The sequence below is a fragment of the Trachemys scripta genome, chromosome 22, assembly GCF_013100865.1.
Source record: "Trachemys scripta elegans isolate TJP31775 chromosome 22, CAS_Tse_1.0, whole genome shotgun sequence".
NCBI classification, from domain to species: domain Eukaryota; kingdom Metazoa; phylum Chordata; order Testudines; family Emydidae; genus Trachemys; species Trachemys scripta.
In genome coordinates, this window is record NC_048319.1 from 12,467,123 (window position 1) to 12,479,606 (window position 12,484).

Here is a 12,484-nt window from a genome sequence, read left to right on the forward strand (position 1 = left end):
TGGCTTTTTTTTGGTTTGGCTGCTTGGGGCGGCCAAAACCCTGGAGCCGGCCCTAGTAGCGGGGCAACTGCCCCACTCCTGGAGAATTTAGGCTGCAACAGGCCAGTGGGCCTGCGTAGACTGGTAGCCAATCAGAGAAGGGCTTATTGGGAGCCAATCAGGGCCAGGCTCAGCCCTATAAAAAGGCTGCTCAGGAGGGGCACAGGGAGTCTGTCCCAGGGCTTTGACAGGGGAAGGTCTGTCTCTGGAGCAGGAGATCAGCACCCAGGACAGCGCAGTGCTGGGCAGGCTCAGGGAAGCAGAGTGGAGCTCTAGCCTGAGGCCTGCCAGGCTGCAGGCCCTGAAGGGAAGGGCCTAGCGGGTGCACGGGGCGGTAGGGGGAGCGGCCCAGGGAAGTAGGCAGATGGAGGGAAGAGAAGGAGGAGAGTGAGGCTGTCGCCAGAGGGTCCCTGGACTGGGATCCGCCTCCTTGCAGTACACCCAGCCATTGGCCGTAGGGAGCGGTCATTACAGACCACGCCAGATCCCTGACAGGAGGGATTAGACTTTGGGACTGTCCCACACAAGAACTTTCAGCAGAGTTTGTCGCCAGCTAGGGGCATGGTCAGCTCCCGACTCTGCTTCAGCCCACATGCAGCATATCTGACCTGACTGTCCTATACAGCTCTGCTAACACCCCTCACTCCTGACCCGCAGCCCCCTGCTAGCCCAGCCCTGGGATCTGCCCCTCCTCCCCCGGCTCTGCTAATGCCCCTCAGTCCACCCACTCTGCGTTTCACTCTCCCTGGGCAGAGATGGCAGTACCAGCTGGTGGGTGGGGGACATTGCAGAGGTGTGTGTGGGGGGACTGCAGAGGGGCTGTGTCCAGGAGTGACTAGACCGAGAGTGGCTTGGCTCCTCTCCTCCAGCTCAGCACCCTCCCCCCACCCAGAACCTGGGGCGTCGCTCACCCTGCTGGGTGTTTCATCAGAACTGCTTCTGGCCGCCTGGCTGGCTCCCCCCCTCGACCCCTGCTCCCACCCCGCAGGGCCTCACTCGGCGCTCCCCACCTTGACCCCTGGCTGTGTGCATAGGACACCTCCCACCCTCCCAGGCCAGCGCTGGTAGAGGCAGGGGCAGAGGGAGATTGACAGCAGCTCCGCTCTCCAGCAGGGGGCGCTCCTGGTGCCGGCTCAGCTCCCCTGATGCTTGGAGCTCTGTGCGAACAGGGGACAAGGGGGCCAAACTCCGTCAGCTCTGGATGGTTCCTGCCCCCAGGAGGGGAGCTAGAGAACAAAGCCCCTCTGCATGCCTGCTCTACAGCTGCTGGGCCTTCCCATCCCAGGTGCGGGAGCGGAGCGGGGTGCCCCCCAGCTCTTCACAGATGGGGTGAAAAGAGCCCTCCTGCCCAGGCGTCACAGGAAGGAAGCCAGTGAGATGTGTGTGTGTGTGTGTGTGTGTGTGTATGTGTGCACACAGCATAGGTATGGGTCTGTATAGTATGCTTGTAGACGTGGGTGCAGTGTGTGTGTGTGTGAGACCCACGTGTGTCTAGACTCCCCTCTCCTCCCAAAGCCAGGGATAGAACCAGGAGTCCTGACACCAACTCCCCAGCTCTAACCACTGGACCCCACTTCCTCTCTATTTTGTCCTTTGTCTCTGCTGGTCCTTTTCGGTAAACCCTGGGGAAGCTGGGACAGGCCCCCCCATGAGTCCTTAGAACGAGGCCTAGCTCAGGGGTACAGGCGCCCCTGCCTCAGGCCTCGAGGCTCCTCTTGCCTATTCCCTCTGCGCGTTATCCCCAGCAAACCCAAGCTGCTCACCCAGGGGCCCTCAATGACCCTTCGTCTCAGCAGCCCACTTGGCTTTTTAAAGTCAGACCCACACTAACCCCCTGTGGGAAACCCGGCCCCCTCCTGCAGTGCTGCTGGGGAGAGGCTCCTGCCCCAGGCACCCGTATCGCCCATGTGACCAGGGGTAGCGGGAGCAACTTACCTTGGGCCCCGTCAAACTTGGCTTTTTTAACTGCAAAGAGAGAATAAAACGTTTTAGCTTCCAGGCCCAGAGACCCGCCTGGGAAGTGCTAATGGCCCCGTCTTGTCCCCACTCCTAGTGAGACAGGCCGAGACCTGCTGGAGAATCCCCTCTCTGCAGGAAACCAGGGGCCCCTTGCTCCCCCCCAGCTCCGGATGTGCTAGTGCCCATTGCAATGCAGGCTGGCAGCTTGGGCCCAGGTCAGGACCCTCCTGTGTCTTTGAGATTTTTGGGGTGCAGTCAGTCACCCCTTGTCCTACAACCCTGAAAGGTGGGGATGACTGGGTCTGGATCCGTGTCCCGGGTGTAACCACTCCCTGGATCAGAGCCCCTTGGAACTCGGGCCTGGATCCAGACTTGGGCCCCATCCCTATCTCAAAATGCCACTGAGACAAGGAGCACCTCCCCGCTAGCAAACACCTCTGGGAAAAGTGCTGGCCTCTGTGTCTTGGCCCCCCTCTCAGCCTCGGGCCACTCACAGGCGCTCCCCAATCCCCACTGCCTTCGTGTCCAGCTATGCAGTCACGAATGCTTGACACGAGTGACTTGATCTTAAAAGCGCTGTCTGCTGGCCCCAGAAAAACAGCGCGGTGGAAAACCCCGGGGTCTTCAAATCTGTATTGTGCTGCGCTCTGGACACAGGGAGGGGCTGGAGGGCTCTCAGCCGTGCTTTGCTGCTGTTCTCATGCAATGAGAACCACCCAGAGTCCTGGGAGGACCGTCAGGTGTCTTTCTCACTAGGCCTGCACTGAATGGAAGCTGTGACCTTGTCATGAGACCTATTCTCGCATCTTGCTGGCTAGGATACATGAGGACCACTGCTCTCTACTGGATAGACAGGGTCAGGAATTCCTCCTCCTCTCTTTGGAACAGTGCCCGTCATCCACAGATAGCAAAGCACCTAAGAGATGCTAATTAAATTTTGCAAAAGCTCTGTGAAATAGGTGAGTGTTCTTGCACCCGTTATACAGGTCACTTAGCGAAGGTATTGTTATGAGGGGGCAGGGCCTAGAGGCTCCACCGTGCTAGGTGCTGTACAAAGACCGACTAAAAGACCGTCCCTGCCCCAAAGGCTTTACAATCTAAACAGATGAGATAAGCAAAGGATGGGAGGGGAGCCAGAGGCAAGTGACTCACCCAAGAGTAGGCAGCCGGAGCGAGGAATAGAACTCAGACGTCTTAGCTCCCAGATCAGCGCTCTAGCCACGAGACAGTACTGTACTCCCCCATAAAGCACAACATGCACGCACCTCCCCCACACATACATCACCCACCCCAATAATGGCCAGACAACTCCAAATCCTAAACTGTCAGAATTGGTGCTACACAAGCAGCCTTTGTCTTGCTAAATAAAGGCCCGGTTTTAACGTGGCATTACTCTCAAGATCAAAGGAAACCGATTCCCCTGCACATTGCTGGTTCAGGAAACGCCAGTGTCTCGCTGGATGCTACTGCGGCACATGTCACCGTTTAGCTAGTGATTTCCTTTCCTGTGCCCTGCCGCAGCGCTGGTCGGGCGTGTCTTGATGAAATGGACAAAACTGGTCATGGGAAAGGGCTGGGTTTGATGAGACTTTGTGCAGGTCCTGGACCGAAGCGAAGAGAGACCCCAGAATAACTTGGTAGCAAGGGCACTCCCTGGAGGGGGCAGGGATCCAGGTTGAAGAAACACTGGGATTGGAACATGGGCCTCTCATGTCTGAGGTCAGGGCCCCAAGCACTGGGCCACAGAGTCCGTGTCTCTCTCAGACTCTGCCATAATGAATCGCTAAGTCGTTATACACAGTAGACTCACTCCACCGGGGAGAACCCCACCACAGAATAGTCTAGACGGCCAAGGTTCAAGTCTCACTTCCAGATGAGCCCTTGACTGCTGAGCTAGGGCACTTCCTCCTCTCCTCTCCCTACCCCTCTGTTTTTAGATGAACAACTGGGAAGGCTCTTGGTTTCATCCCCTCGTGGGATGGGTTCCCGCTCCCCCTTCCCAGTTCTAGGAGTCTGCGGGAGTCAGCTTTGTGCGTTCAGCTCAGTGCAGATTGTACCAGGCGAGACACACCCACTGTGCTCCCTCTCACAGAGTCTTTCCTTGTTCCAGTATTTCCCCACAATTGCTCCCGAGGACCCATTAGATAGCTGCCCTAGGTTAGGCCTGCTGAAATTGCTGTTTGTGTTGTAAAGAAAGGAGGGTGCAAATATTCCCCAGAATTTGGGATAACCCAGTGGAGCGTCTCAGCAGTCGAGGCTGAGTCCGGCTGTAACAGGTCGACCTTTCTGCTCCCTGGCAGGAGTGTGAGGGTTCACCCCCTTGTTTCCTTCAATAAACTTTAAAGGGCCCGACTCAGTCTGGCTTTCCCAGCACGACTTCCAGCACGACGCTGAGCTCCCGTTGTTCCCAGAATGCAATAGATCCTGGACGCGCCGCCTGGTCTTCAAATCACAGGGGGGCTCGTTTAGGGAGCGAGTCAGGCGATGGTAACGGATTTGCGCCAGCACAAGTGGAGATTCATATGCAACGGGGAACGATTCTGCTAACGAAATCCGGTACTCGGCCAAAACTCCCCTGGTCTTCCGTGGAGCTGCTGTCGATCTGCAGCAGAGCGAGGGAGAGGAGAGTCGGGCCCCGAGACTGGAGTGAGAGTTAGGAGCACATCCCGTGGGGAAGAGCCAGTCTGGGGCGGAGCAGAGGGGAAGTCCCTGGATCGGAGGCATGTGAAGGCGACGCTGCCCAAAGCACTCTCCCGAAGGCTCACGCTTTAGCCGACCGGGCGGGGCCGGGCAGCCGCTGACACTTTTCCATCTGGGATTTTCATGAAATCCTTTGGGCTAGAGGAAGCTCTGCCTCACAGGTCGCTGACCGACCCGGGCCACCAGGACCTGCCTGGAGTCCAGCCACGGAGCAGCCCCCGTCTGGGCACCCGGAGCAGCCCCCACACAGCTCACGGGCTGGGGCTGGCTTTGAAGCCAGCGAGCAAAAGCAGGAGTTGAAACATGTTGGAAATCTCTTATCGGCCTCCCGACAACAGAACAGCGGCTTGGGGGTGGGGGAAGCCGAGTGCCATGCGGGGAGACGGGACTGAACCACGAGACAAGGCCGGGATTAGCCGGCCACGGCTGGGAGCTCCCTGGGCGGCAGGATGGGCTCCCACAGGCCTGCTGGAGGCCAGCGACTCAGCTGGAGGAAGCCCAAGGAGGATACTGGCCTCAGCGGCTTGTGCAATGAGAGAAGCTCACAGCTGGGCCCGGCCGGGAGGGCTCAGCTGTCTGGGCAGACGGCCCTGCAGCCTCTGCTTCCCAGGGAGACAGGCCTCCACTGCCGAGTCACGCTGCAGCCATTCCCAGAGTCCTCCACTCCCCTGCCCTGCGTGCTGCCTCTGTCTTTAACGCACAGCGGCCAGGCCCCTGCATGGGCTCCCTGTCTCCATCTGCCTCCACCAAGCCCCTGCAAAGCTGGGGGGTTGGCTGTAGGGGAGCAGCCCCCGTCCAACCGCCTGATGGGCAGCCCATCCCAGCGCTACATGTGCAGTGCAGGGAACAGCCCCTCACTGCCGCGCAGCGGAGATGGCTGTGCGGCTCAGGCGTGGCGCACGGTTTTATTACAATGGCTGCTGCTCAGTGCAGAGGAGTGGCTTTGAATGGCAACATGGGGAAGTGGGGTTACGGGTTGAAACTTCGTTGAAACAGTTGAGTGGCAAAAGCTGTCCTTCATCTGGGATAAACGGAAGAAACAATTAAGCTCCTTTGCGGAACCAGGTAGCTGAAACAACAGCAGCCTGCTCCCCAAAGTGCAGATCCATGTGGGAGGAGTTTTGCTGGGTATTGTTTCGTGAAGGCTGGCATGTGGGTAAAAGAGAGGCAGAGCAAAGAAGGTGGCAGAGAAGCACCCACCACAGAAACACTGGGAGTGTGGCCCTGAGAAAAGGCTAACAGGGAGAGCTTTTGGGCAAAGTGCTGGCTGAAGGGGGCTTGGAGTAGGGTTACCATTCGTCCGGATTTACCTGGACATGTCCTCCTTTTTGTGTTTAAAAATAGCGTCCGGGGGGGAATTTGTAAATCACTCAAAATGTCCGGGATTCCCCCACAGGCAGAACGAGGGCGGCTGGGAAGGCTGCAGGAAAGTCAACCTCTCACCTGGGGCTCTGGCAGCCAGAGCCCTTCCCCCGCAGCTTGCAGGGCTAGATTCTGGAGCAGCTGTAGAGATCCTCCTCCTTGCTCCCCCCCCCGCATTCTGAGCCGGCTGGCCTGTCGGGCCGTTTGCATCGGCCTCGGCAGCCCCTCCTCCCCGGCAGCCCAGCGCCCCGCTCCCGCAGCACTGTGCAGGGCCAGGGACCGGGTTGTGTGTCCCCCGAGAGCCATGGGAGGGAACAAAGAGTTTATCGCACCTAGTTTAAAAATGGGGAAACTGAGGCACGGAGCGGGGCAGTGACTGGCCCAACAGTGAGTGAGCAGCAGAGCTGGGTCTAAGAGCCCTAGTCGGTCTCATTCCAGAGCGTTCATCAGACCTGCCAGGGGTCTCCTGGAAGTTCCACAGAACGGGCTGGGGGAAGCAGGTGATGCGTAGACAGAGCTGCCGTCGGGACCCATCCCCGGTGAACACTCTGGGGAGGTGGCGGGGGCGGGGCGGGGGGAGGGGGGGAAGTCCTCATGCAAGAGGGGATGAGACCTGCCGCCGGAAACCTCTGTGCACCAGACTCTTCCACTTGCCGAGGTCCCCCAGGGCCTGTCACAGCAGATCCACCGGCCCGGGGACACATCACATCCTCTTAGCCGCTGCATATGATGGGCCGGGCCCCACCCCCTGCTGGCTCGTCAGGCATCTGTCTTGGGGAGCCTGGCCTCCCCTACCACCAGGAGACACGTAACGCAGCAGGAGGCTGGCAGGGTTAAGGGAGGGAGATGGGAGCCGCAGTGCCATTAATGATCGGGAGGATGGCGTGGATTGTACCCTCAGCAAGTTTGCAGATGACACTAAACTGGGAGGAGTGGTAGATACGCTGGAGGGCAGGGATAGGATACAGAGGGACCTAGACAAATTAGAGGATTGGGCCAAAAGAAACCTGATGAGGTTCAACAAGGACAAGTGCAGAGTCCTGCACTTAGGAAGGAAGAATCCCATGCACCGCTACAGGCTGGGAACCAAGTGGCTAGGCAGCAGTTCTGCAGAACAGGACCTAGGGGTTACAGTGGACAAGAACTGGATAGGAGTTGACAGTGTGTCCTTGTTGCCAAGAAGGCTAACGGCATTTTGGGCTGTATAAGTAGGGGCATTGCCAGCAGATCGAGGGACATGATCATTCCCCTCTATTCAGCATTGGTGACGCTTCATCTGGAGTACTGTGTCCAGTTTTGGGCCCCACACTACAAGAAGGATGTGGAAAAATTGGAAAGAGTCCAACGAAGGGCAACAAAAATGATTAGGGGGCTGGAGCACATGACTTATGAGGAGAGGCTGAGGGAACTGGGATTGTTTAGTCTGCAGAAGAGAAGAGTGAGGGGGGATTTGATACCAGCCTTCAACTACCTGAAGGGGGTTCCAAAGAGGATGGAGCTCGGCTGTTCTCAGTGGTGGCAGATGACAGAACAAGGAATAATGGTCTCAAGTTGCAGTGAGGGGGAGGGTCTAGGTTGGATATTAGGAAACACTATTTCACTAGGAGGGTGGTGAAGCACTGGAATGGGTTCCCTAGGGAGGTAGTGGAATCTCTTTCCTTAGAGGTTTTTAAGGCCCGGCTTGACAAAGCCCTGGCTGGGATGATTTAGTTGGGGATTGGTCCTGCTTTGAGCAGGGGGTGGGACTAGATGACCTCCTGAGGTCCCTTCCAACCCTGATATTCTATGATTCTATGAGCCAGGGCTGTCACTCCAGAGACCGCACACTCCTTCTGCATCCCTCACCACCCCGTGCCCCGGGGGTCCCTCCCCAGCAAGAGGATGGTGTGACTGGAAGAGCATCTGCCACCAGCAGGATCCTTCCGGTGCTTGGCCATACTGGGTGCTCGCTGGGGGTGGGGTGTGCGGACACACAGGGCGGGGTGAGCCTTTCCAGAGGTCAGCCGGAGCCCTGGTAACTCTGCGTAGGTCCCAGGAGCTATTCCTGATGGACGCAGACTCCCCCAGCCCCAGCACAGCTGACCGTTAGCCCCCCCAGCGCTGACTTGGAGGGGATGCGGGGGCTGGCGACACTGGGCTGAGATCACCCACTGCGCGCGCCTCAGTGGAGCGACACCGGCGATCGGAGTCAGCAGGGGAGTCTCCTCTCTCTTCCCCTAGGGGAGGGCAAGCGAGAGGCGGCACAAGGCCCCGTGGATCCGCTCAGCCCCAGCCTCATGCCCGGATGAGTGCCGGGAGCCACGTCAGCCTCTCCTCACCCCCGTGCCGCCCCCAGGACACACAGGAGCTGTTATGAAATCGGTGGCCCAGTTCTGGCCTGGCCGGGAGCGAGGGTTAAATCTCCTTCTCCAGGCAGCACGTTCCACCCCCGGAAAAACCACTGACCCAGTTTTGAGCCATCACTGCTCGTGAGCTAAATCCCAGAGACACGGCTCCTTCTGCTGCTTTCAAAGGGAAAATCAATTCATTGAGGAACTGTTTGTAACTGACAGTCTCCCCCCGGCTCCCCCTTTCTGCGGCTGGGAACCGCATGGATCCAGTGAAGTCACCGGAGCTACACCACTTTACACCAGCTGCAGATCTGGCCCGCTGTCTGCACTCAGCTTCTGTCCCCAAAACCATCCTTTTCTGCTCCCTGAAAACATGGTCCCTGTCTTACAAAGGGCAAGGTTAGAGATCAGTGTCCTAATGCTGCTCTCACACCAGTTTACATGACAGATTTCAGTGGAGTTACTTCTGATTTACATCAGGGTTGGTGAGAGACAAATCACTCCCGGAGCTCTCAGTTACACTGGTGTAACGCCAGGGTAGCTCCTTTCCAGTCAGTGGATTTACTCTGGTTTTACACCCGCTCAGGATGTGCCCTCGGATGTGAGGGCCTGATTCCGCACATCGCTGCCAGAGTGCAGAACTCCCCCGAGAGGCGGCTCAGACGGTTCGCACTGAGATTCTGCTAGCTTCCAGCAGGCCTGCCACGTTGTTCAGGCCCTAGCATGGTACACGGCCCAGCTCCAAGGACCCTTCCAAAGCACTTTCCAAGTTATATGCACATGGAGTCACTTCACTCACTGCTGAAATGCAACCGTCTCTGGGGTGGACATCTAGTTCTCAGCACAGAGTGAGAGTTCCAGCTGCGAAACCAAGCTGTAAAGCCCCTCGTGGCTTTAACACAGTCCACCGCAAGAGGCTTTGAACCTGCGGCGCTCAGAAGTGTTGGAGTCTGAGCTAAGACACGGCAGGAGTAACCCCAGTGACAAGAGGGGTGAAAGGTGTAAAAGTGGAGTGAAAGGACAGTCAGGCTCCAAGGACTCTCCATAACTAAGATGTAGGGCCCATTAAAGGTACGTCTACACTACTCAGCCTGGGCCCCACCGTGGTGCTGAAGTAGCCCACACCCACAGAAGTATGGGAACACCTCCTTGCCGAATAGCGTTAGAACCTCTCTTCTGTTGACATAGCTGCGTCTACACTGGGGTTTGTGTCTGGAGAGGGTATGTCACCCCCCACCCCGAGCGGCATGACTGCCCAAGCCTAGGCAAGGAGCATAACTTCCCTTCACCCCCGGGGACGGATTCAGCCTTATACCAGTGTGAACCGCCACTGTCTGGAGTGGAGTCACTCCTGATTTACACCAGCATAACGCAGATCAGAATCAGGCCCAGCAGTGCCCCAGCTGGAGCGCTTCAATGTAGACACTACTGGAGGGGGTTCACCTATCGCTGTAGATAATCCGCCACCCTGAGAGGCAGTACCTAGGCTGATGCAAGTTCCCGGAGCAGACCAGCCCCTAGTGTAGGCCCGAGACTGGAGTGAGAGTTAGGAGCACGTCCCACGGGGAAGAGCCAGTCTGGGGAGGAGCCTCCTAAGAAGTCCACTGACTTACCCCTGATTTGCACCCTGAGGTAAGTAGGATCAGAATCAGGCCTAGCACATGTACAAAAATCACTATGATCCGTCGCCAACATGCAGCCACTTCTGGGGTGGACACGCAGCCGCCAATATCAGCTCTGCCACTCAGCAGGGAAAGAGCAGAACAACGTGCCCTGCTACAATGGAGGGGCTGCAGAGTGAAATTACCCTCCGGGGAAGCTGGCCAAGGTACACAGCTGCTAAACCCCTCAGCAGTTCCTGCAGGACAATGGGCCAGGGGAGCTGTCCCGCCGCCTGCATTCCCTGCCCAGAAGGAAAAGCAGCAGGAGTCACTGGGGATCCGCCAGTCTCTCAAGTGCACGGAGAGTCGAGCGAACTATTCAGTTGGTTCAAGAATTTGTCTGCACTGGGTGCAAACCCCTCCTGCTAGGGTGACCAGACAGCAAGTGTGAAAAATCAGGACGGGGGTGGGGGGTAATAGGAGCCTATATAAGAAAAAGATCGGGACTGTCCCTATAAAATTGGGATGTTCTTGTATTCTTGAATCATACACACACAAACACACACACACACACAAATTTCCTGACCGGCATTAGCCATGGGAACGCCCACGGAGCGGAGGCTCTTTCAAACAGGACTAGTTAACGTGAACTAAACGTGAGCTAGGTTCCTTTTAGTTCACACCAGTTGCATTCACTTGGGGCAGTTCCAGCACAACACGCTGCCGTTCACACCCCCCCCCCCCAGGCGGAACTGCACGGCCATGTAAACGAGCACTGACCAGCTGAAAGATCGCCCTGTGCGTTGGGCTCAGAAAGGCAGCCCTGTGATCCCAATACCCCTGGCTGTGTCAAGATGACTCAGTCAGATTCAGGGTGGGTGGAGAAAGACAGGCAGCCCCTGGGGGCTGTCCCCTGTGTGAGAGGAGATGGTGAGTCTCACCTGTTCTCCAGTAGCTGGCATTGATTGGCCCTTTTCTGCTGAGGAGAGTCCAGAGACTGACGTGCCCTAGAGGCGGGTCCCTCGCAAGACACACTGATAGTGAGGGGCATCACTTGCCGGACAGTACCCGCTCCATGGAGTCAGTCTCCAGGGCTCTCAGTCCAACCGCTTTCATCAGCGCAAAAACCACCTCGTAAGGACTTACGGTGGAGTTTGGCTCATTTCGGTGCTTTGGAAAACATTACCCGGAATTCTTAAAAAGCTGCTGCCCTCTCGCCAGCAAAATCCACTCAAAGCCGCGTTACCCACACAGAACAGGGTTAGCTCTCCATCACTGCTCTGCAAAATACACGTCCAGGGCTGGAGTTCGAATCCCTTGAGCTTTGAGCTCGTTTGCTGGGATTTCAAGCTAGTCTCCTTTCAGCTTCTCGGGCAAATGCTACAGGGGGAGGTTTAACTGGGGGGAGTTCCTTAAAGACTCGACTCTGTTTCCGCTGGAATTTAAAATAACCCCAGAGCCATTTCTAGAGAGCTTAGCTCCTGCCAACGTTTATTTTTACAAAAGTGAAAGCTGGGGCCAAATCAGATCTGACAGGATCTCGTTAACCGGAGGAGCCAGCCCTTTTCGGGTGGCTTAAAGGCTCTCTCGGAGGGGACGCCAGTTTTTGCAAGTGCATTCGTTCCCTGGAAAGTGATGCATTTGCATGAGCCTCCTACTTGGGAAGAAATAATTCGATGCACAATCCGAAGCACTCTGTGAAAGGCCCAGATGTGCAATAGACACAAGTCAACATGCCAGAGGAGGCGGAAGAGGGAGGGGTCAGTTCTCTGGCTGCTTGGATGGAGGCACAGCACGTGGCTGGCGCCCTCTCTGGCTCAGTTGCCCACTGGCCGAAGGCGGCCGGAGGTGGCCCCTGTGATGCAGACAGACCCTTGCACACTGCACAGTGTATCGTCCCGGGAAGGCCCCCTCCATCTTCCAGGCCAGCACTTTGGACTTGCCTGATAACGCACCAGGCCCATTCGGTGCCAGGCCAGAGCATGCTGGGCGTCTGCGTACGATGGGAGCTGGGAGGTTTTGGGGGAGGGGGACAGAGACATGCCCCTGTAGCCCCACAAGCCCAGCCCCCTTCATTGCATTCCCCCACAGGCTTCCCTTGTCCCCTCCCAAGGCCCCAGCTCTCCCTGGCCTCCTGCCTCTCTCTCTGGGGTGCCACCTTTGCCTGGCTCCTGCCCCAGGCTGCTGCAGCCTCCAGAGAGCGAGAGGTGTTTCCAGTCTTGCTAACCCCCCCCCCAGCATCTGCTCTCTGCTTGCAGCCTCTCTGTGCCCCCTACAGACCCCTATGCTGCCCCCTCCTCTCAGCTAATGCGCTCTGTGCCTTCTCCCAAGGCTCGCCTCTCTCTGGATCCCAGCCTCCCGCCTCCCAGCCTCCCGCCTCCCAGACCTTCCCCGGCCTCACCCCTCCCAATCACGGGCTGTCCCCTCTCAGACCCTCCCATCCTCACCCACTCAGGGCCCCCCATCCTCCCAGCCTCACCATTCCCAGGCCCC

General features: G+C 57.6%; 1 protein-coding gene across 1 annotated transcript in view; it reads right to left on the bottom strand.

The window, feature by feature from the left end:
- UNC13A (unc-13 homolog A) overlaps window positions 1-12,484 on the bottom strand; it is a 126,609-nt gene that overhangs the window by 90,335 nt on the left and 23,790 nt on the right. The window contains exon 2 of the mRNA XM_034755596.1: window positions 1,975-2,004. Within this exon, the coding sequence (XP_034611487.1) occupies window positions 1,975-2,004 (30 nt within the window). The remainder of the gene's footprint in view (window positions 1-1,974; window positions 2,005-12,484) is intronic.